The sequence below is a fragment of the Rhipicephalus microplus genome, chromosome 8 (genome assembly GCF_043290135.1).
Source record: "Rhipicephalus microplus isolate Deutch F79 chromosome 8, USDA_Rmic, whole genome shotgun sequence".
Classification (NCBI taxonomy): Eukaryota; Metazoa; Arthropoda; class Arachnida; order Ixodida; family Ixodidae; genus Rhipicephalus; species Rhipicephalus microplus.
The window spans coordinates 5408800-5431498 of record NC_134707.1 but is presented as its reverse complement, the minus strand read 5'-3'; the positions used below and the strand labels follow the sequence as shown (position 1 = coordinate 5431498).

Here is a 22699-nt window from a genome sequence, read left to right as displayed (position 1 = left end):
AGCCTGTGCTCTGTGTACTTCTCTGCTGCAACAATGCAGTAGTATTTTGGGAATTTTGCTATGGATTCTCCCTGCTGCTTTTTTGTGTGTTCTTACACTGATGAATTTATACAGGCTGTCCTCATTGCCTTCACGTCAGACCTGGTGCCGCGCCTCTACTACCGCTGGAAAGTGTCGCCCACAGGAACCCTCGATGGCTTTGTAGACTTCAGCCTCTCCTACTTTGATGTGCAAGATTACGACGAGGGTGTGCGACACGGAAATACATCCGGCCTGCTGGGCTCTCGATACTGCAGGTGAGGTGCAACTAGTGTCACGTGGCCATGTGTGATTCTTGATCAAGATTGGCTTCTTACAAAAGCTCCAGAAAGGAGCCAATCACTGTTGGTCGGAATCAAATTTCTTAATTGTGATTGGCTCCTTAACCTTCTGCAGTTCGTCATCGGGCAGCACCTGACGCAATTGTTTGTTAAAATATGGCAGTTTTCTCCCTGCAAGTTGTGCACATTCTTTAAATACATGAAGTGCCATCTATTGAGGAATAAGTGAGCCTTGTTAGATATACTTTATTTATTACACTGGGGTGCAGCACTATGCTTATCACGGAGCCTAGAACCTAGCCACTTGCACGTGGTTCACTGAGAAACATGGCCACGTTTTCACCGCATGCGTTTTGCAGTAGTGCTTTTAGTGAGAACGAGGATGAAATTAGTGAGGAAGAGAATTACATGCCTCCACCAGACAGTGAATCGACAAAAGTGAGTGACGAAGACGACAACGGTGGTACATCTGTTTTTCTGCAAAACCTGCGGCAACAACCCTGGCCTGCACCCAGGAGAATGTTTTGAGCTATATCATAAGCTGCCAAACAACGGTAAAGGAGTTGCCTGCAGAATGCAGGAGGGAAAATAAATACCCTGTGAGCTTACTTCCACAGTTAATGTTTTTCTTTGAGGCACCCGAAACTGGCAAAATAGTTTGGACTGGTAGAGCTCGAAAGTGGGTAAAAGTTTTGGACCGCAAAGGTTTAGTCAAGCTGAATAGAGTGTGCCAGTCGCTGTTGAGAAATCCGATCAGTGCACCACGTGGCACTGGTAATACGCTGCATTGATGCCTGGTTTGATGGAGAAAAAAATTCACTTGCAGATATGCCGACCACCGTACGCCACCATGGGTTGAGAACCAGTACAAGCGGACATCGCAGTACTTTGAAATCCTAGTCTGGAAGTTTGCCTTTGTGCTGTTCTTTGAGGTGAGTCGAAACTTACAACCTAGTAACCGATTTAACTATATAAGACTGAGAATGGGTTAGTGTGTGTTTGCCAAGCATTTTGAGACCACGAATGACAGTTTACCAGTATCCCTCTGAAGAAAAGATTATAACGGTGGCATCCTAACAGTGCTTATCTACAGCGCGGAAACCTGGAGGCCTATGAAAAGGGTTTAGCCTAAAAGGCCCCTAAACTACCTAGAGGCCAAAATTCAGTTGTGGAGGGGAAGATGTGTGCGAGTGTAAAACAACCACAGAGTTATGAGAATTTTTCAAAACCATGCCATAATAGCGGAGTTAAATGCGTTTGAATATTGAAATGTAGCGATCACTCCTTTCACGCTTTCCTTCACTACCCTTGGTTGGTATCCTCTCCCAAAGCCATCTTGCCCTCTCGCCGAATGCTTCTCCCAAGCTCGTGTAGCATACGTCGTCGCCGATTCCCTTCTCAAAATACGACGAGCAACAAGCAACGTGGACAGCTGCTTTGCAGACTAATCGGAAGCCGTAGGCTCTTGCTCGACCAATCACAGCATATTTGTGTTGCGCGTCAGAGATTCACTTCTCAACATCACCTGAAAAGCCTGGAGAAGGGGAGGGATTGTATTCTGGAATTTATGGGGCGCCAGTGGCTTGCAGCACTTCCACGTGCAGAATCATAGATTGCGACAGCATTCTGCACACAATGCGCTTGTTTACTTAAAATGTATGAGAAAATATTGGAGGTGGTTTAGGGGCCCTGTAAATTGAAGACACCTTAGTGAGCCACGAAATGGAAAATAATAGCTGTAACCTGAAGAGCGCAGAGTGTGAAAAAACAAGCACTCGTTGAAGACATCTTTGTTGAAATCAAGAAAAAATGGGTATGGGAATGTAGCTAAATGGCAAGGCAGTGGCTGGTCAGTAAATGGCCTGATTCCAAGAGAAGGTAAGCATGCCAAGGGGAGGCAGAAAAATAGGTGTGCAGGTCAGATGAGGAAGCTTGAGGGGATAATGTGGCCGTAGCAAGCACAGGACTGCGTTAATTGGAGGAAAGTTGGAGCATCTATCAGGCTGATGATGATGATGACTACTTTTACTGCCTTGCGATTCAGGGAAAAACTTTGTGCTTTCGTTTCAGAATATAATTGCATTCCTGATGACGCTCATTCGCTGGATCATACCCGACGTCCCCAAGACCATACGGGAGAAAATTCGAGAGGACAATCGGCTCACCAATGAGATCATAATTCTACAGGAGCTACGACGACGACACGTGGACAGCCCGCCCCCAGTGGCCTGAATGTTCACATGTTTGAACTGAATGTTCATCGCAGGCCACGTTCTGCCATATCTGCCAAGTTCCTGCTCCCCCGTGTGTGTGCAATCGTGTGTTGCTTGTGTTCTGAAACTGAGGCCATTGATGTGTTGGTTTAAACGAGGCCCCAATGATCAAAGCCACGGAAATTGTTAATGAACGAACATTCTGCTGCAACAGCACTTGGTGCAGCGATTTTAATGTCTGGTCTCGTGAGAACTCCTTGTGTACCTGCCCACCAGGAAAAAAAGAACAGCGCATGCCATATATGAGCATTATTCTTCACGGCCGTGCTTATTTTGCTGTGAAACTCAGGGTGACGTCAGCCCACCTCTTGTTTGAGGTTGCCTGCCTTACGCATTAACTTTAGTTGAGCTTCTTTTGTTGCTCATGTTGATACAGACTCTATTTACTTATGCAGAGTTTATTTCATACGTTGCGCCAACTGCCATGCAAACTCTGATAACACGTAATCTCAAATGCGTCTATAGACTGTAAGCCATACAACTGCATGCATCACTTTTCTTGGCCTAAGCGCTACAGTTTCTATTAAAACATGTGCCTCTACGTCCGGCGTCCGTTTCTTACTTCCACGGTCTAAAGTTTGATGGTGAAAGAGGCGCCACAGGAGCAACCGTGCTCCGCCTGCGGATTGTCCACGATGCGGAATGCTGAGCGGATGAGCTCCTCCTGGTAGTCTAGCGTGCCGCCGCGTAGCAGGTCCAACGATGCACTGTCCACGACAACGCGGGCGCCGTCGCGTTCGAAGAGCACGTCGTCCGGTGCGGGCTGGTCTTCGAGCTGGAAACGGTACTGGAAGCCGGAGCAGCCGCCGCCTTCCACGGACACCCGCAACACGCGGCCCACCCCGACGCGCCGCAGCTTCTCCACGCAGCTGTCGCTCAGCCGCAGGGCACCGTCGGCACTCTGCTGCGATGCGGCGCCGCGCCAGCATGCTGCCCGCTCGTTTCGCGCGCCTCGCACTGCCCAGAGCACGGCACCGTGGCACGAGCGAAGGCGCCGAGTGAGCATGTTTTCGCAGTCCCTTCAAGTCTTGCAACCACTCCAATGAGCGGCAGCTAAGGACATGCTTAACTTGAGGGGGGATAATGTGCACAATACCGTGATCTGAGAGAGCATAGCACGCTCGAGGCGTCTCTTTTCCGGGCTTTGTAGAGACAATCGAAACCAAGAGTATGCTGAGCTGGGCTACTTCGCTGCAGCTGGGCGCACGAAATTAAACGAAACGCATTGCGACTTTCATTGAACGGCCGTCCAGGTCATACAGTTTCCTAATGTACACCGGAACCACAGCCGGAACCTCACGGAGCGGAACCTTTTCGGCTAAATGCTACCGTAACCTACAACTCGTCAATCCAACGCCTCCTCTATTTAGATGCCTGCCGCGTGAGAACAAAAACAGCTGCCACACTCTTTCTCTTCTTCACTTTCAATAGATGGATTGATGGACTGATGTGGCTCTACCCTTCAGATCGGGTGGCGGCCAACGCCACCCAGCCGTAACACTTAGTGAACCACCAACTAAATCTATTTTTTTCCCTTTAAATAGTAAAGTATAGGACTTGTGAAGTATAAGACTGGTACTTTGCAGTGAATGGTTTAATTTTCACTCGTGCCTTGACTTTAGCCACCAATCAGATAACCTCCTCCTAGTTAATTCTACCAGCTTAAAGTATATTTTGCCCTACCTGTCTCTAAAACCCCAGTGCTTTGAAAAACTCTGCACCATCATCCTGAACCATAGGGTGAAGCTCTTTACAGAAGTTCGGCAGTTTCCTCCTCCTCTTTGTATGCACTGCATACCGCACCTCTCCTTTCTCCGTGGCATAAATAAATGGATTGATATGACTGTACCCTTTAGACTGGGCGGTGGCTAACGCCACCAAGCTGTAATACTTAATAACACTGTTGGTTGCGAGTGCCACTGCGCGGCGCTTGCTCAAAACTGAAGGCAAGACGACTTCACTGGCACATAAGCCATTCCTCAGGCATCCTAATACAGGAGGCGTTGGTCAATCTCGGCTAATCTCGAACACGTGTCAAGCCAGCATGAGCCATAGTGCAGCGCCGAAGAAAGCATTGTGAAACATTCTTTGTGCGTCATAGCCGCACTTCAATGTGTGAAAAAATACACACTTTACTCATATTGATGGGAAACACTGTGTGTTTGAATTATAGTCACACTAGTATATAACGTGTAGTTGGCTCTCTCTGGTTGCTGTGGATACTCCTCATGGGAAGGACAAAGAGACGACCAAAAGCGTGCAGTGTGCAGAATTATAAGAAGTGTAAAAAGTGAAAGTGTCGAAGCCTTCCCGATTGTTTTAGTACGTGCTCGTTGCTGCATCTCAAAACAGGCGTTGTTCAAAAATTAAATTTCAGGCCTAGCTTTCGCGCGCCGGCTCACTGCCCCTAGCGACGGATACTCGAAACCATGTGCTTCTTTACTTCCTTTGAGCTGATGTGTGTGTGTGTGTGTGTGCGTTCATGACACGCTGTGCCCGTGAGGATGATTGCGGACAATAAACTCGGCGATATTTTAAACTAAGGAAGACAGAGGCAATCTGTGGCCGGCCAACCATCGACTATCGAGAGGACGACACGGTGAAGTAGAAAGGAGAAGCGGCGTAGGGCAACGAAAAGAGCCAAGATATGTGGCAACAGTGGAGCGCGGCCGCGCAGCCCACTGCTGCCGCCGCGGCGGTAATGCCGGCCGCGTCCGGACAGTCTTTTGTGCCGGCAGGACTCGGAGTTCTCGGTTGGCCCGCGGCTACGCCAGCGGCCACCCAGCCTGCCGTTTCGTACGCGTGGCCCCAGTGGACGGCGGCCGCTACGACTACGAGCGTCGCCGCTGCGGTGCCTACCACGACGCCCGCGGCCGATGCCGGCGCTGGAGGGGCGACGACTACCACGGCGTCAGCAACACAGGAGGCCGCCGCAGCGGCTACGCCCGAGGTTCGTGCCCCGGCGCCCACCTGCGCACCCAGCGCTCGCCGATTGCGGCAGACACGCCGTATTTTTCTCGATTGCGCGCGTTCGGACGGTGCCAGGCCTCGCGGCGAGCTAACCCGAATCGTGCGAAGTCGTGCTTGGCTTGGGCTTCTTAGCCAGAACCATGGAAACGCGATGGCTGCCGTTAGGAAATCTCAACTTCTCGGGATAATTCTGCGCAGCACGAGACTTTCTCGGAGGCCATCTGCGGCTGATTACGAAGCTTTTGCGAGCTCTAGTTGTTTTTGTCGCTAAACTTTGAATGGCCGCCACGCGAGTTCCCACAGTTCAGCGCGGCTCGCCGGCCACTTGTGACTGTTCCGTGGAAACGCACAAAGGATAGGTCGAACTTGTTTGCTCGTCTAATCTAGCATTCCCAGATTGCTTCTCCGAAGCCATTCTAATTAATCAATACAACGCCTCCGTTACCCCCCATGCAACTGCGCGTGCATAAGAACGGTGGCTCGCGCGGCATTTCTTCCTATTGGGGAGGAAATGTGTGCTAAACACATTCACGTTGTGTTACGGGGACATGATGCAGTCTCGCACACTGATTTGTATTGCCGTTTGCGAATCTTCCCCTTTAACTGCGTTCTTCGTTTGATTGGCGCCCTTTAAAGTTCACAACTGAGATACTGGGCTGTGTGATGCTCACGTGCAGTTACCATTCACCAGGGGCTAAACTTGTGCGTTTCCGTATAACTTCGAAAATGCGCCCGTTCTTGGATTTTAATGAAAACCCTACTACGAGGCTTTGTGGGAATCTTAGTAGTGAATGTCTGCCATTTACAAATTGTCAAAAGTTCAACCCTTCCTAAGCTCGGGTTTCAATGTAGTGTGATCTTTGAACAGCAAGCCATCGTTGGCTTCAGCATGGTTGTAGTACCCTGTTACTGAATTAACAGCCGTGTCCCAAATGCCATAACAGGTCGTTGGTGGTTGTGCTTGCTCACGTGTGCTGTTTTGTGTTGCCTAGGTTTGTCTTGCCTGCTGGTGTTCCTTGGCAGCATTTGGAATGGCAGCTGTAGCAATCAATACATTAAATGTAAAAGCATGCCTTCAGACCATGCAGTAAGATTAGCCAGAGGGCTGACACCTCTCATTTAGAAGCGACAGATCATTAAACGCTAGGAGCTGTTTTATATAAGGCAGGAAGATCAGGGGAAAATGGAAGCTAGACAAGATGAAAAATTCGGGAACACGAGGTGTCGCTAGAGCGATCTTTTGACACGCAGTCTTGTCTTCAAAACTGCAGCTTGGAGGAGGCAAGACTGCTTGTTGAAACATAGGCTCCAGCGACACCCAGTGTCCGTGAATTCTCTATCTAATAATAAGCCTTTTGCCGGAGAAAACATGTTTAGGAAAGAGTTTTGTTCCTCTCACAAACCAGAATCATGAATCAAGCTCTGTTGTCCCCACCGTTGCTGAAGCATCATTGTTCTTTGGTTCACTGGGTTCAAGTAACTCTCTCCTTTGTCGTCCGCTGGGTCACATGCCCAGGTGCCTGTTCGTGCTTCTAGTGGTTGGTGGAGAAATGTTTGCAGACGAAACCTGTTTCGGCTTGGAAGGTGCCGAAAGCGAAGATGATGTGAAGGGACAGGTATTACTGGCATGATGAAACAAGCGCAAAAATACACACACTCAGAGAGGACACAGACAAGCGCTTATGACTGTCAGTTGGGCGTGTTGGTAAAGGTTCATGATGAAACAAGTGCAAAAATACACACACTCACAGAGGACACAAGCACCTGTCTGTGTCCTCTCTGAGTGTGTGTATTTTTGTGCTTGTTCCATCATAAACCTTTACCAACACGCCCAACTGCCAGTCATTCTTAATTACTGGCATTGCTGCTAAACGCATTCCCTTTCGTTGTGGCTAAGGTTGGTTTTATTAGTTTGTAGAGCATTTTTTTAGTGTGTGTGGTGGGATATCTGTAAATATGAAAATGTACTGTCAAGTGTGAAATCGCTGTACAAATTCATGACTGCTGAGACAAATTCCCTCAACTATTGTGCTTCGTGAAAAAAAAAAGGCCCGAGGCAACCAGTGTTATTCACCGCTACCCCTGCCACATATCTGAATATGTGGCATTGGGTTGCCAAGCATAATTGCTTATTTGTACCATCGCGCAGAATGCTTCACTGAGCAGCTCGCCCATTTTCTCGTGAAAATGTTAAAGTAGTATTTTTTTATATTTAGATATAAATAATTGAAGACCCATACCTGAGAAACTTACCCCTTTAGGCAGCATGGACAAAGAGAAGTTTGCTGGTAAACATGGAAGCTGACCTTTTTCTTGCTCTGATCTTTTCCAGAGCCTGTTCTTATCAAATAGGTTTCCTGGATACTGCCAGACAAAGAACATGTTGAAACGGGAAGGGGTGCGAACGAAGTGCCAGTAAAAAATAATACTGCACAGTATGGACGAAAACGACACTTTTGTGCAGACATTCCAGAGTCAAATATTGACCCGTATGCTCATCTCATTTCATGGTGTTTTATATCTTGTATGATTTTATTAGCGTGATCATGTATGAAACAACTAGCACTTTCTAGTTTGATTCTGCAAGCAGGACTTCACATTCTTTTAGGTTACAAAATCCAGGTGCTCAGAGCCAAAGCGCTTTGGGCGTCTTTGTCAGTTTCATGTGCCTCAGCCAGCATGGGAGTGATGAGTAGTACACGGATTTATCTAAGCTTCTTTGCTCCATGTGGCTTGCGTACGGTTTGACACAAGACAAAGCTTAATGAACGTTTAGCAGTACTGTTTCACTACCTTGACCTTTCCAAGCTCACCAATCCAGATTGGCTTACAAGGTCGCAATGATCTAGTCTTTCATCCAAAACAAAAAGCCAAAGCACGATAAACAAAGCCACAAGTGTGTTCAATTAAGCAAATCTGTGTACTGCCCATAGTTGCTATGGTGGCTGAATGATTGCTGCGCCTTTTAATCCCTCTATTAAATATTGCAAGAAATTCTGTTGCTGCACCCTTGTTCCCTTTATTAAATATTGCAAGAAATTTTACGCTTTGACAAACTTGCTCTGGCTGGCTGATCGGCAGTGATCGCATCACACTGCTGTTAATTTAAAGTGGAGCCCTTTAGTGCGGGTGCAGATATTAGAGAGCTTTAGTTTAGCGCGTGCAACGGCTTTGCGAACGCAATGGGCGAGAGAGAGCAAGACTGCGCATGTGTTGAACCTAAGAGATGTGTGTGTTTGCGCACACAAGAGATGCGCAAGCTAGATCTGGGTGCTTACATTGCGCCCGCTACGGTCATTGCGTACCTTACTGGTGGCTGTTGTGAAAAATAGCTGCGTCCATCAGCTACTGCAGTTTATTTCTTCGCCTATAGATGGTGCAGAGCAGCACTCAAATTCAAGGCTGTTTACGCTAAAGCACACTCCAGGTTACGATTGTTGCATACGATAAACTAACGCTGTGTTGTGCGCGCTGTCTAATGTGTACACATTTGTATTGATTGTCCAAACTTTTGCTCATGTTGCAACTTCATATATGCTTTGGGGATTCGAATTGAGCACGACATGCAATATGAGCTAGGTGTACATGGGATAAATGCCAAATGCTTGTCCTCTCTGATATGGAAAATTTTAATTTTGCGTATGCTTTGTGAGCATCTTCTAAGTCATTAAAATTGAAAAGGAATGTCACCTTAGATCAGTAGATAGGAGAGAATCATTGTATGGCACAGTTGTGTGTTGTGCATTTTTAGCACTGCCCGACTAATACATTTGTGTTGAGGTGTCTCTTGAGAAATGGATACAGCTTGCAAAGTATGTAATTGCTAATGTTAAAGAGATACTGACAGATTTCATGACCGAAATAGTTTGGCGGGAATGATTCCTGTGAACATGCGTATATCATCCGCAGAATACCAAAAGCGAATATAGCTCGGAAGGCATTTCAAATTAGTTTTGAAGTGTGCGCGAGCGATCGACTCCGTCGTGCTGTTAACACCCTTAAAGGTGACCGTTCCTTGACCTGACCATGCTGCAACATGTTATGGTGACATCATAGCTGCCCCTTTTTTTTTGCTGCATGTACACCAGTAGATTATAACCCGACAGCTGATCGCGAGTCCGTGGCCGGGGCGCACACATTGAAAGTTTTGTGTTTGACAACACTGCTGTCCAGTTTCCTGCTTGAAAGAACTTGATGCGGACCGTGCAGAAGTGCTTCGCAGTTCTGTGTGCTGACGTGTTTGTATGGTGCACATGCTATCGGTGGTGGTAGTTGTACCACTGATACATTTTTGGAGCTCTCTCAAACTGAGTGTGGTTGGTAATGAGGAGCCTGTCAATAATTATCTATCACACGCTGTAGCTGCGCCGTGTTATGACAAATAATTTTCGAGCAACACATTGAAACAAAAAAACACCAAGCCAAAATTGTTGTGTCAGTCTGCCTTTGTAAAGGGTATGCACCTTAAAAAGACACTAAAGAGAAAAAAACAACTTTTTCCTCATTAGCAAATAACTTCAACAATTCCAAAATCACTACGCTTGCTGCGAGAACTCGATTGGTGAGTGAGAAAGTGTGCAAAAGAAAAATGCGGGTGGCGATGTCACTTTGACATTGTCGCACCAAATGTTGTGGCGTCACTTTTTGATGGCTTCCACTAGGTTCTCCGTAGTTCTTAATCATTATATATCCAGTACATTTTCCTCTGGGGGGCCATACACTTGACATACCAAGTTCAAGAAATTTCTGTGACTTTAAGAAAATGTTTTCGTGTGAGCCAATGTTGCCAATTTAAAAAAAAAATGTTCTGAAATTTGTGACATCACGAGTTGAGATTTTTGTGCGAAATTTAAAGAAGGAACTTTTACCTTGATTTTCTTTTTTTTTAATTAGTAGCTGTATACTGACCACAAAACTCTAGACCTTGCTAACAAAGTGTTTCTACTAGCCTCTTTCAGGTGCCATTGCTCGCGCTAGCTATGAGGTTGGCATAGGTATGGCAGTTGCGTTTTAGTAACGTTAGATGGGCCTCTTCTGCCTTCATGTTTGTATCCGGCTATCCCTATTCGGCATTTAACTCTAAAGACAAGATAAAAAGACAGAACACGAGATGTGTGGGTCTGTGTTGATCCGCGTTGCATTTTCAGTCTTCAAGATTAAAAATGTTGCTTAACATATTTCTTGCAAAGACAGGTATAGATAACGATAAATACTTCTTTCAACCTCACTACATCTTATTACGAATCGATCATACTAACAAGGTTGCAGAATACAAGTGCGAAACCGAGTCGTTGAGAAATGCTTTTTTTCCAAGCGCAATTTCGGAACGGAATTGCCTAACCAATGATGTTGCAACCACGAACTCTAACGCTGCCTTCTACGCCATGTCATGATGCTATGTGTCTATGTTGTCATCAAGAATATTGATTTTGTGTCCGATGCTTTTTAAAAACGATAGTTTTTCTTGGGGACCTTCAATGCAAAAATTTTGGTCTGTCTGTCTGTCTGTCTGTCTGTACATTTGTCTGTTTGTCCACCCTTAACGGTACCGGGTACTCGAAACGGCAACAGTGCATACCCCAAACTACCCACCCCATCTGCAGCGCCCACCAATGTTGCTCAAGGTTCAGCATTCATACTTGTGCGATTGTCAAATTAAAATAAATTATTTAGCATATCTGAGGCACCATAACAACACGTATATATTCAACATGTGCGTCTTCCACTATAAAAGGCATACAAAAGTATTTCTAAGGACGGTAGCGTTTATCACGTTGCGCTGACCATGCGACGCTTGCATAAAAAGGCGAGTGTTTTTATAGTTTTGCTAAGACGACACGATGGTGGCACCTACCTGTCGCCTTGTGTTCTATACCTTATCACCTCTGAGACGGACGCGCACGCCCGTTTCAGAGCCGCGCTTCGTTTTCCAAGAAATCTGCCAGATGACACTCATGTCTCACGTGTGACATGACTTGATGGCCTTGTTCGCCTTCGCTGCACGCTCGAGGTGGTCTAATGCAGCAGCGCCTCCATAATACCATTCACCGATTTTCTTGCGCAAAACATCAAATAAATATTTTGTTCACTCTCTCAACATGCAAGGCTATCGTCTTTCAACGACATTTGCAGATTAACATGCAGATACGGGGCCAATTTTTTTGTGCATTCTACTTTCTTACTGTGCCTGATACCTGCAAATATGTCTTTACCGATCATGTACTGTGTAACCCCCCCCCCCCCTTTGTAATGCCTTATGATGCTGAGGGTACTGTGATAAATAAGTAAATGATGTTTTGTTTATGGGCATGCGTGCATTTAAGTGTTTGCAGATATGTGGTGAACATGTTGCTTTGGTCGATTGTGCGTGCATGAATTGGCTCAAGGAGTGTATGCAGGCAAGACGTGCCGAGCTCTGTTGGCATTGCTGACTGCACTGTTGTTTGTGCAGGATGCAGAACGCATGCAGCAATTGAAGACCCAGGCTCAAGCCTGGCAGCAGGCACAGCAGCAGGCCTGGCTGGCCTGGTCTCAGCAGTGGGCCGGATGGACGTCTGCCTACGAGGCTGCCGCAGTCAATTCCCAGCAGGCCGCTGCTGCTGCACCCAAGGTCGGTGCAGGAAGAGATTTCTTTTTTTTTTTTCGCGAGTGCCAAATTGTTTGTATTATTCTTCCTGTTAAGCCCAAACACCAATCCTTGTAAAGGAAAATTAGGAGCGAATTGCATGCCTTAATTTTAGCCCTTGCATGCTTCTATCACCTACTGTGGCATGTTGGGAGGCTGTTGTGTTCTGCTGCTACGCTCAAAGTCGCGGGTTTGATTCCCATTTGCAGGGGCCACATTTCCGGTAGAGGGGAGGGGGGGGGAGATATGAGAATACGCATGTAGTTAGATTTAGTTGCACAATCCCATGTGGTCAGAACCAAGCTGGGATTGCAGAACCAAGCTGGAGTCCCTTGTCTATGGCACTACCCCCCACACTGCCAGAATGGTGAAACTCTCCAAGGCACTTCATAACCACATTTTGAGGTCTGACCCAAGCAGCACTGTGGCCAAGGCCTGAACCTTGGAGTTCTTCACAATAACATCTACAGGGACATCTGGTGCCACCATCTGCACAATAATAGGGGTCCCGTTGCTGCGGTGGGAATGACTTATACGTATGTGTCTGTGGGGCTTGGGTCGGCCGGTGTTGGGTGAGGTTTCGGCTAAATAGAGGATGCGGTTACGCTAATAGATTTTTTCCAAAACAACACATTTATAAGCGGATCTCATTCACTCGTATTCTATTCTAGAAGGAAAGTCTACTTACCTTCACAACGCACGAAGCAGACAACTAACTGTGGCACAGTGAATGCTGGCCTTGTCATCTGCCTTCCAAGTTTAGCGGCCTTTCTATACTTTTTACACGTCATAAAATTGTATGTACACGCGCAAGTTTCCAAAGTTAAAGAAAACTCATTGTCGTGCAATGAGAAAAAGAAACTCATTTTCCTTGGAGGCGAAAATGCGGTAGGCCCGTGTGTTCAGGTACGGGTGCACGTTAAAGAACCCCAGGTGGTTGACATTTTCGGAGCCCTCCACTACGGCGTCTCTCATAATCATATAGTGGTTTTGCGGTGTTAAACCCAACAAGTCAATCAATCAATCAGACTTAAGCACTTTTCAGTTGACCTCAAGCCACAAGGAAATCCGTACAGATTCTTGGGAAAGAAAAGCTTCTTAGTTACCATAAAATTCGTCCTGTCCCGGGGATCGAACCCGGTACCAATGCCTTTCCAGGGCGGTCACCCAACCAATCGAGCTAACCAGAAAGCTAGCAAATGGCAGCACGAGGGCAAACTCATTGACAACTTGAAGCATGTGGACACAAATAATGCAAGTGAGTTCTCTGGGTTAAGAAAGGGAAAATAGACAACCGACGAAGCTACAAGGAAATCTGTATGGATTTGCTTGTCGCTACGTATATATTTATTTGTGACTTTGTATAGGGAGACTGTGTATGTGTATACATATGTTACAAAAGTTCAGAGTAGGTTAAATACAATGGAACCCCTTTGATATAATCGACAATTTGGTTTGAGAGACACCAGTGAGCCTACATTAATATAGGGGTTGATACGAAGATGAAGAACATTTACCCTGCTTATGAAAGACACTTCATAAAAATGACAAGAATTACTCCCCGATGCATGTCTTATAAAAGGGTTTATCAGTAAATACAAGAATGGTACACTCCGTGTGCAATACATTTTATAAATAACGATACTACATCTGTTGAGCTAATATTTTCTATACACGTCAATGCTGCTTAGATAATTTAACATTCTAGGAATAAGTGGCACTTGGTCCCCATACTTTGTTCATTCATCTAGAGCAGTGGTTCTCAGCCATGGTTGTGTCGGGGACCTCTTGTGGACTGGTAGTGGAAGTGATGGGGAAACCCTTGCAACAGGGAGGGGAGGGGGGGGGGACTGGAACGTCGGTAAATTAACACAGCTGGAGCGTGTAACAGGTGCCTTTTATTGCTACCAAAAACATCGAACAAACGTGCCACATCACCTGATTTTGGACAGTTTATCAATATGTGGCACAGTCACGCCTAAAGAAAAATGCGGGTGCGGGTTCCGCAGATCATAGTTGTTTTGGGACCCCCTAGGGTCCGCAGACCGTTCGAGAACCACTGATCTAGAGTACCTTGTGACATTTTACCATGATGTCTTGTGCACAAACCAGGCTGCACCAGTGCCACCAGCAGCACCAGTAGCAGCGGCACCAGCGGCGGTACCCCCGGCTGCGGCGCCGGTACCAGCTGCAGTGGCGGTACCAGCTGCAGCGACACCAGCGGCGGCGGCGCCTGTCACTGCTGCCCCTTCTGTGGACGCAGAGGATGCGGAGTTTGAGCGGCAGTTCAAGGAGTGGGAGAAGAGCTTCGAGAACTGGCTGACACAGAACCGGGAGCACCCGGACAAGGAGGCCTTTGCCCGCTACGAGAGCCAATGGAAGCAGTGGCGGCAGCAGCTTCTCGATCGCCGCCAGGAGATGCGCCAGATGAAGTCCACAGGTGGGCTTTTCATTTTGTGTGGCAGGGTTTACCGTAAAATAGGAGTACCGCATCATCATCACCATCATCGTCAGTTTATCTTATGTCCTTTGCAGCACAAAAGTATCTCCCAATGATCTTAAACCCTACATGCTGTGTGAAGCTGGATCCAATTTTATAGCTGCTAATTTATTTATTTTCTCACTCGTCTGATCCTTTGTTGGCTTCAGTTGCACTTTTAATTCCTTGGTATTTATTCTACTGCTCTTAATTGACTATTGGTTATCTTCCCTTCTCATGACATCACCTGCCTGGCTCCATTTTTTTCCTATTATTTACTAAGATATTGGCTGCTCCTGTTCGTACTTTGGTCCACTCCTTTTTCCCATCTCGTAATGTTATGCCTATCGCTTTTTGTTTCATTGCGCACATTGTGGTCTTTCTTTTCTAGTTTCTTCAGTGTTCTCCAGTCAAGGGGAGATGCTACTCGGAAAATGATTTTCTTTAATAAGAGTCTGAATTGAACACAAATTAGCATGCTAAAAGAGGTTTTCTCCTTTTTTCAAATATGTCATTTATTTTCATGTAGCTAGTTTGGTTTTATTTCAGCAGCTCAGATACTGCGAAATTATCGCCGTTGTTATGCCATAATTCTGACCTATAAAGCATTGAGATAAAGCATGCAGATATAGCTGCCTATGATCCTTTGGAACTGTAGAGGGCAGAAAACTATACAAGTTTTATGTCTGGAAAGGTAAAATACAATAATAAAATAGAAAAAGCTACCATGGCTCTAGTTGCCAAGGGCTTTCAATGTTATTTAATATTTTGAAAAACATAACTAAGCAGCATTGGAAATAAGAATAAATATTTGAACTCTACAGGCCTTCATCATGTTATGTGCAAAATTTAGTAGAGTTGGGACAATTCTAAGTATACTAACTAGCGTGCATAAGCAGCACAAATCACACAAAACTGCAAAGGGAGAAAAATGCATTCGAAAGTTCAAGAGTTGTCAGAAATGCATAATCTTTGGCCATAATGTTCAAGAGAACTTTGAGAAGCACTGCAAATTATTGGAACTGTCCTGCAGCATAGGCTGTGTCTTCATGGTCCTTGCGAGCACATTCTTCGAGCCGTACCCTTTTCATTCCACGGCGACGGTAAGCCCTTGCTTCTGCTGTCAAACGCCCGGACATCCTCTTGATGCGCTTTGCATCGCAGGAATCGCTGAAAGCAACTAGATCCCTAGATGAGACTATGTTCAGCTCTTCTAGGATGTGCTCAAAACTAGCATCACCGTTATTGAACCACAGGATTGCGATAGCTGCGCCAGTCTCGACAACTGTTCGGGAGACAAACTTGGTCTTGGGGCAAAGGAGCCATATCTTGCTGTTCAGGGATTCCTGCGCACTTTGGGTTTTCCCTTAAATGCATCGAGCAAAGAGCTTCTCATCTGTCAGTCGCTTATAAATCGGCAGAACAGCCAATCCCTGGGTTTTCGTCAGAAGAACTGTGCGGCGTGGTGCAGGTTCGCCAAGTGTTTCAGCCCGTTTATGTTTGCACCACGAGTTTGTTCCTGCAGGGTAAAAGTTGTGACTGCCAGCATTGTCCGTAGAGCATGAGTAAAAGTATGAAGACCATACTGCGGTGTACATATCCCGTAGACTCCCCCTGTTGCTTGTTATGGCAATCTTTCGAAGGAGTACGGCCACTAGCGTGGGTCCGGTCTTAGCGAGTCGCAGGGCACGCGTTAACCGTTGCCATGGCGAGAACACAGTACTGCTCAAGGTCACAACACTTTATTGTCTGTGGCAACACCAAAACGCAGTACAGCCCGTTGCAAATGCGCGGCGCGAAAGCAAATGGGCTTATCCACGCCACGAGCGTAAAAGTACTACACAGGGTGCCACGAGCACGTCTCCGTGATTCATGGAGGCATCGGGACCAAGGGCCGGTTGCTCGAGCGAGGGCAAAGGCACTCGCGTTGGCTTCGAAAGGAGACGGGTCGGCGTAGTTTGGCCATGCACTAGGACACCGCGTTCGACAGGGAGGGGGCGACATAAAGTAAGCGCTCGCCGCGGGCGCATGGCGCTGTTGACGAAGTTAGAACGAGCCCCAACTGGAGCTGACAGACGGAAAAAAAAAAGCGTGCTTACCCCCATGTCGACCCCGGAGAGGTCTCTGACTCACTCCCGATGCACGCACGCAAAACCTCTTGGGAGACTGCGCGCGGCGCCACAGTCGACATCCGCTACTGGGTGAGAGGGGTCTTTGCTTTCCCAGCATGGGAGACAGCGGAGGAGGGGAGTCCTGTCGGGACATGAGAACGGCAGAAAAGGCGGCAAAGCCTGCGCAAAGGCAGCGGGCTAGCCTCAATTCCCCCAATGGCCGGCTCTTTCATTTTCTGCCCTCGCCCCGCGGCGGTGGTCTAGTGGCTAAGATACTCGGCTGCTGACCCGCAGGTCGCGGGATCGAATCCCAGCTGCGGCGGCTGCATTTCCGATGCAGGCGGAAATGTTGTAGGCCTGCGTGCTCAGATTTGGGTGCTCGTTAAAGAACCCCAGGTGGTCGAAATTTCCGTAGCCCTCCACTACGGTGTCTCTCATAATCATATGATGGTTTTGGGACGTTAAACCCCACATATCAATCAATCATTTTCTGCCCTCGTGGTAATCGCACGTGAAGCTTCCGTAGCGCAGTGCCAAGTCTTTTGGCCACATGGTTAGTGCAGTCTTCTTTTTCTATATTGAGAGCCCCATAGACTTTTGACTCGGCAACTGCGCTATATGCTTTGCTGTCACCGTCACTCAAGAACTTCATGAAGCGCAGTGGAGTTTCGTAACTCAACGTTCTCCGCCAAATGCGCATTGCAGCCTGTGTTTCCATGGCATGGGAGGAACAGTGCATTTTTTTCTCACTGGTCCATCGTCAGGGCCCACATCTTTGTGTCTACTGCATGTCAGGCAGAAATTTGAAATGACCTCAAAGTCCAAGCAGAGGCCAATATCTAAGGAGATAGCTATGCCGATAACATTGTGGCTTTTGTGGCCCCTCTTCTGCAGAGTCCCATCGAACATGACAGCCATACAGTAAAAGCTCGTTAATTCGACACCCGTTAATTTGGAAATTCGGATAATTCGGACGGCTCTATTAGTCCCGGCCAAAGTGCATGTTACCGTATTTACTCGATTCTACCGCGCCCTCGATTGTAACGCGCACCCGATTTCCACCGTGAAAAAAAATTAAAAAAAGATAAGACATCGATTGGAACGCGCACCCATTTTTCTCGCTGGCCCGCACGATCACACTACTAGAAAAAACGACTCCTTTCGGGAGCGTCTTCTATTTAAATATCAGGTACGGGCGAAGCTTGTCCCCATCTGATGTGTAACAGAGCATTGCCGTCACTGTAGTTTTACGTAGACCGATGTCGGCACGCGAACTTGCTTCGCCCCCTTCTTCTCGACGGTTGGGGTGCCAGGCATGTCGAAGTAAAGAGGGGTCTGATTGGCATTCCCGATTTGCCGAAGCAGGTAGCTGTTGTTGCGCCGCAAGTTTGGGACGAACCTTTGAAAACTGTGAAGCTTTTCATCGTACTCCTCCGCAAAAATTTACGCATATGCATGTTCCCCTTCGGAGGGAAAAAGTCTTTCCTCTTCATAAAGTTAGTTAGCCAGCACCTGCTCGCTTTAAACTGGCTCCGCATTAGACCTTTTTCTAAGACTAATTGCGTAGCCCGCACTTGGAGCAGTTCTGTCGTCACGGGCCGCTGTGCCGCTCGCTGCTCAAGCACATACTCGCCGAGCAGCTCTTTAATTTGCGGAAACCGACCCTGCTGTGGTCCACTGAAGCCTTTGCCTGAAGCTTTGCTGTCGACAATCTTCTGCTTTTGTGTCCGCCGGTCCCGCACGCACGTTTCGGGAACTCCGAACGACCGCGATGCGGCCCGATTTCCGTCCGTTTCTGCACACGCGATGACTTTTCTTTTAAAAGCGGCATCGTGGTGCACTCGAGTTTTTGGAGTCGGCCCTTCCACGCCGTGGATGCTAATCCACTACTAGATGACGAACTCCTCAGCACACATACGAAGTGCCGCACATGGGAAACACATAGGCAGAAATGTCCGACGCGCCATGCCGACGCACGTAGGGGGCGGCCATTTTGGATTTGCCGATGGCAATAGATTGACCGTAATTTTTTTGTTCGTACTCGATTCTAACGCGCATGCGATTTATGAAGTCGCTTAACCGGAAAAAAGGTGCGCGTTAGATTCGAGTAATTACGGTAATCTATAGAACCAAACCTTCGTTATTTCGTCGGAATTCGGCTCTGCACCGCTTAATTCGGACAAATGCTGACGGCTGCTGCTACACAAAAGTGTGATGAAGCAGCGCTGGCACCACTGGAGTGAAACCGAAACCTGAGTGGCATCGCCATCATCATCAACTAGTGGGGGCGATCGCAGCGTCACCGAACGTCGGCGTCTTCTTTCTTCTCCACTCAGCGCCTCCGACACCATTTTCCCTTGTGTTGTCGTGTCGGAATCATCTCTTCTTGCGGAGTTCTTTTTTTCTTCCATTGTGACCGTATTTGCATGCCACCACCATCGTGCGTTACAGTGATGGCAACGCTGAAAAAGCGGCAGAGTCCACCGACGATGACTGCCCGACTTTCGATGCTGTCCTTCCCACAGATGTGACCTTTCAGGACTACATCGCGATTGATCATAGTGTCGCCACGAGTGGTCTCCTGACCGATCAAGAGATTATTAATGATGTCACGGGCGCCCATGAAGACCACGATTCCGACAAAGAATCATGCGAGGAGATACAGCCGCGACCTCATCGCACCTCGCGGGAAGTCTCGGAGGCGCTGTTAATATTAGAGGATGCTTGCCTGAACACTCCCGACAGCTTGCGTGCTGTTGGCCATTTGTAAGAGTTAAGAAAAATTGTGATGTCAGCCGGAATCTGCGCGAAAACGCAGACGGCAATTACAAAATACTTCAACAAATAAAGGTATGCTTCTGCAGCTTGATTTTAAATGTTTTCCCTTTTCATTCGTTAATTCGGCATTCGGTTAATTCGGACAGTTTTTCCGGTCCCGTGAAATCCACATTAACGAGCTTTTACTGTATATGATTATGAGAGACGCCGTAGTGGAGGGCTCCGAAAATGTCGACCACAATACACATTATTTTGCATTTTTCTGTTCGAGTTTCGTTTTGAAAGTTTCACATATGATAGAAGAAGTTTTAAGGATCACAATTCAGTCAAAACCAGAAATACGAGAAATTTCACTAAAAACGCGATTTTTTGGACTCGCATCACCCCTTCTCCATGTGTAATGAGCGTCTCACATGTCCTGAATTTACGGATTTCTTTGATAAGTATACTTTTTGCACCATTTTATGTATTACCCAGGTACTTGTTCAATATTTTATTACTCCTGCCTGCCACAAGAATGCTTCTTAGGTTATTGCTGCATTCGGCTTTTTGCTGCAAGGCATTGTCCTTGTGTTAGAGAACACCGGTCCTAGCTGCATTTTCTCAGTGAGCAGTGTGGGGTATCGAATTAGTGAGCGCCACCACCACGCTCATGGAGTGAACGGCCGAATTATCATAACATCGATAATAATAATAATAATAATAATAATAATAATAATTTTATAACATTATTATATATAATATCGTTAGCAGAATTATAACATCAATCGTGATCAACACGTTAGGACATCCTTATACAATAATAAACAACATGACAAACAAGGCGGTGTCGCTAACGCCTGACTCACCACGTGGGCCCACCGCAAACGGTCCGTGGTGCCGTCCACGGCAGACCCACCGCTGGAGGCAACCGTCCGTGCAACCGTCCGTGCCACCGCCCCATGCCAAAAGAAACTCGCTCAACTCTCTCGCATGCCACCAAGGCTTGCCTTCGGCCAGGGGTCACCGCCGGCGCTACCACTCTACCAACCATGATGATGATAGTGGGGATCACCACTCGTGAACATAACGCCACTTATACCCGTGCCACACGGGCATAGAAAATGACATTTGGTGGCGAAGGCCTTCAGTTCCCGAATGACATTCGTTTCGCCGGCGCTGCTACACGTCCAAAGCGAATGACATTTGACTTCATGATGTCGATCACAGCACCTTCCAAGTGAGCATTGAGTGAATAGCAATAAAAAAATTAAGAAGCATTTACAAGCTTTATACAGATCACATAATCATCAAATGTAGAAATAAGCGTATTACGCTGTCCTAAGTTTTAGTTTCTTGCTTTGTTTTACAACGTTGCAGCCGACCGTAGCAACCTAAGCCAACACTAGTCAGATCCACAGCGTACATAGACACTAAAATTGACAAGCATTTCATTATCAATACCTTATTTTCTTCGTATAACGCTCAAAGCATCTTTTTAAGACTTTAGTGCAAATAAAAGACGGGAAATTTCATTTTTAGCTCAATATGATTTGTTTTATATACTTTCAGGTAAATCGCACTTCGCGAGCTGTGTCGTCGAGAGTAGGCATTTCTCAGTCAACTGAGTTCTGGCGAAGGCAGTTGGTGGCGAATGGCATTCGAATGGCATTCGGATGAATACCATTTTGTTCGCCCGTGTGGCACCGCGCGAATGGCAATAAATCTGAAGGCATTCGGGGGTAAATGCCATTTTTTCTGCCCGTGTGGCACGGGTATTACTGCTCAATAATTGTGGCCTTGAAATACCGCTTCTGTGGGAGACCTGTGCGCTATGCGGCGCAAACAACAATACAGGTGGTGTCGGCACCCCCACAGCAGGGAGTTGTGGGTTGAGTTCTTAGCCCATTGTAAGTGGAACGCGATGATAGCAAAGGCGTATGTGTGTGCATTGAGACGTGATCTTAGGTCAGGGTTATCAAATAAAATCATTTAGGGATTGAAGATGACTTCATTCGAGAGTGTTTTCAAGTGAGAACATTGGTTTGAACTTATTTTGGAAAAAGGATGACGTTACTAAAAACACGAAGAAACAATAACACGTAACAGTTGGTACTGTGCGTGTTTGTGTTTTAGTAGCGCCGTTTTTCTTCAACATGGAGATGATTTCAGCTACTCAAGTGTCTAGAGTGAAACCCACTTATAATCAATACTCAAGTGACACAAAATTCCTTGCACCCAATGATAAAGCTATGGGTGCATGAGTGTTTGAAGATCTTGAATAATGGCACATCCTATTCAATTTTGTCTTCTTATTTAATAGCTGCTTTCAGTAAGCACAAATATTTGTCATAAATGCTTACAAATGAATATGAATATTCTTATGTTTGTGCAAACCACTTAATGGTCATAACTGCATTTAAACTATGCTTAATCTAGATAAATTGAACTGCTGCTGCAGTGAAATCATCAGGTTTTTTGTGGGTACCGTGTCCCGGTACAGTAAAAGCTCATTTATCTGGGCCTCGTTAGCTCGGAAATTCGGTTAACTAAGAGTCGCGGCACGGTCCTGGCAAAACTGTGTATATTTCAATGGGGTCAAATGTTCATTGATTCAGGGAGATTTAGCCGTACACCGGTTGTCTCGGACAACTCCGGAGAGAGCTATTGGAACTCCAAAGTCGCGCTGAGCGGCTTCAAGGCTCAAGCACCGCTTACTGTAACCGACGGGAGAACCTGAGTTTTGAAGAAACCAAACGAACTGCAGCAGAATATGATCACAATGATAGGAATGAGGGAAAAGTGGCTAGGTGGCGCTTATCTACTCCGCGGAAGCGCTGGGCCACCAGCACTTCAGTGTCTACTAACAGCTGTGTCTTCAGTGTCTACTAACAGCTGTTCGCTACGTCTACTGGTGTACTTCGTGACTTGATTGACTTGGTTGACTTGGTTCTTTGTGTTGTGACTTTGTGTGTTGCGGCTGTGTTTGTGTGCATTGCCACCACCATCGCTCTTCACACTGATAGCGATTGTTGCTAGAGTTAAGTGGCTACAGCAGCCAGCGAATGATCTAGAAAGGTGATGATAGTGAAAGATGTGAACGTAGGTGTTTTTCGACTAAAGATAATGAAAAAGTACGATGTTAAGAGAAGCACCTTAAGCGA

The 22699-nt window shown here is 46.7% G+C and overlaps 3 protein-coding genes across 6 annotated transcripts in view; 2 read left to right on the top strand and 1 right to left on the bottom strand.

Annotated features, from left to right (window-relative positions):
- Positions 1-3134, top strand: part of LOC119163993 (anoctamin-2-like) — a 47030-nt gene extending 43896 nt beyond the window's left edge. For all 3 annotated transcript variants that reach the window (XM_075870827.1, XM_075870826.1, XM_037416086.2), the window contains 3 exons: positions 115-296; positions 1147-1252; positions 2391-3134. In XM_075870827.1, coding sequence (XP_075726942.1) covers positions 115-296; positions 1147-1252; positions 2391-2552 — 450 coding nt within the window. In that variant the 3' untranslated portion in view covers positions 2553-3134. The remainder of the gene's footprint in view (positions 1-114; positions 297-1146; positions 1253-2390) is intronic.
- Positions 2976-3854, bottom strand: LOC119163994 (iron-sulfur cluster assembly 2 homolog, mitochondrial). The gene has a single exon (XM_037416087.2). It carries the CDS (start codon positions 3597-3599, stop codon positions 3165-3167), a length of 435 nt encoding a protein of 144 aa, XP_037271984.1. The 5' UTR covers positions 3600-3854; the 3' UTR covers positions 2976-3164.
- Positions 3855-4852: 998 nt separating this feature from the next.
- The window catches only part of LOC119163990 (uncharacterized), a 95327-nt gene continuing 77480 nt past the window's right edge, over positions 4853-22699 (top strand). The window contains exons 1-3 of one of the 2 annotated variants that reach the window (XM_075870823.1): positions 4853-5543; positions 12015-12173; positions 14301-14628. In XM_075870823.1, the coding sequence (XP_075726938.1) occupies positions 5241-5543; positions 12015-12173; positions 14301-14628 (790 nt within the window). In that variant the 5' untranslated portion in view covers positions 4853-5240. The remainder of the gene's footprint in view (positions 5544-12014; positions 12174-14300; positions 14629-22699) is intronic. The other variant, XM_075870822.1, reaches the window with a different exon arrangement.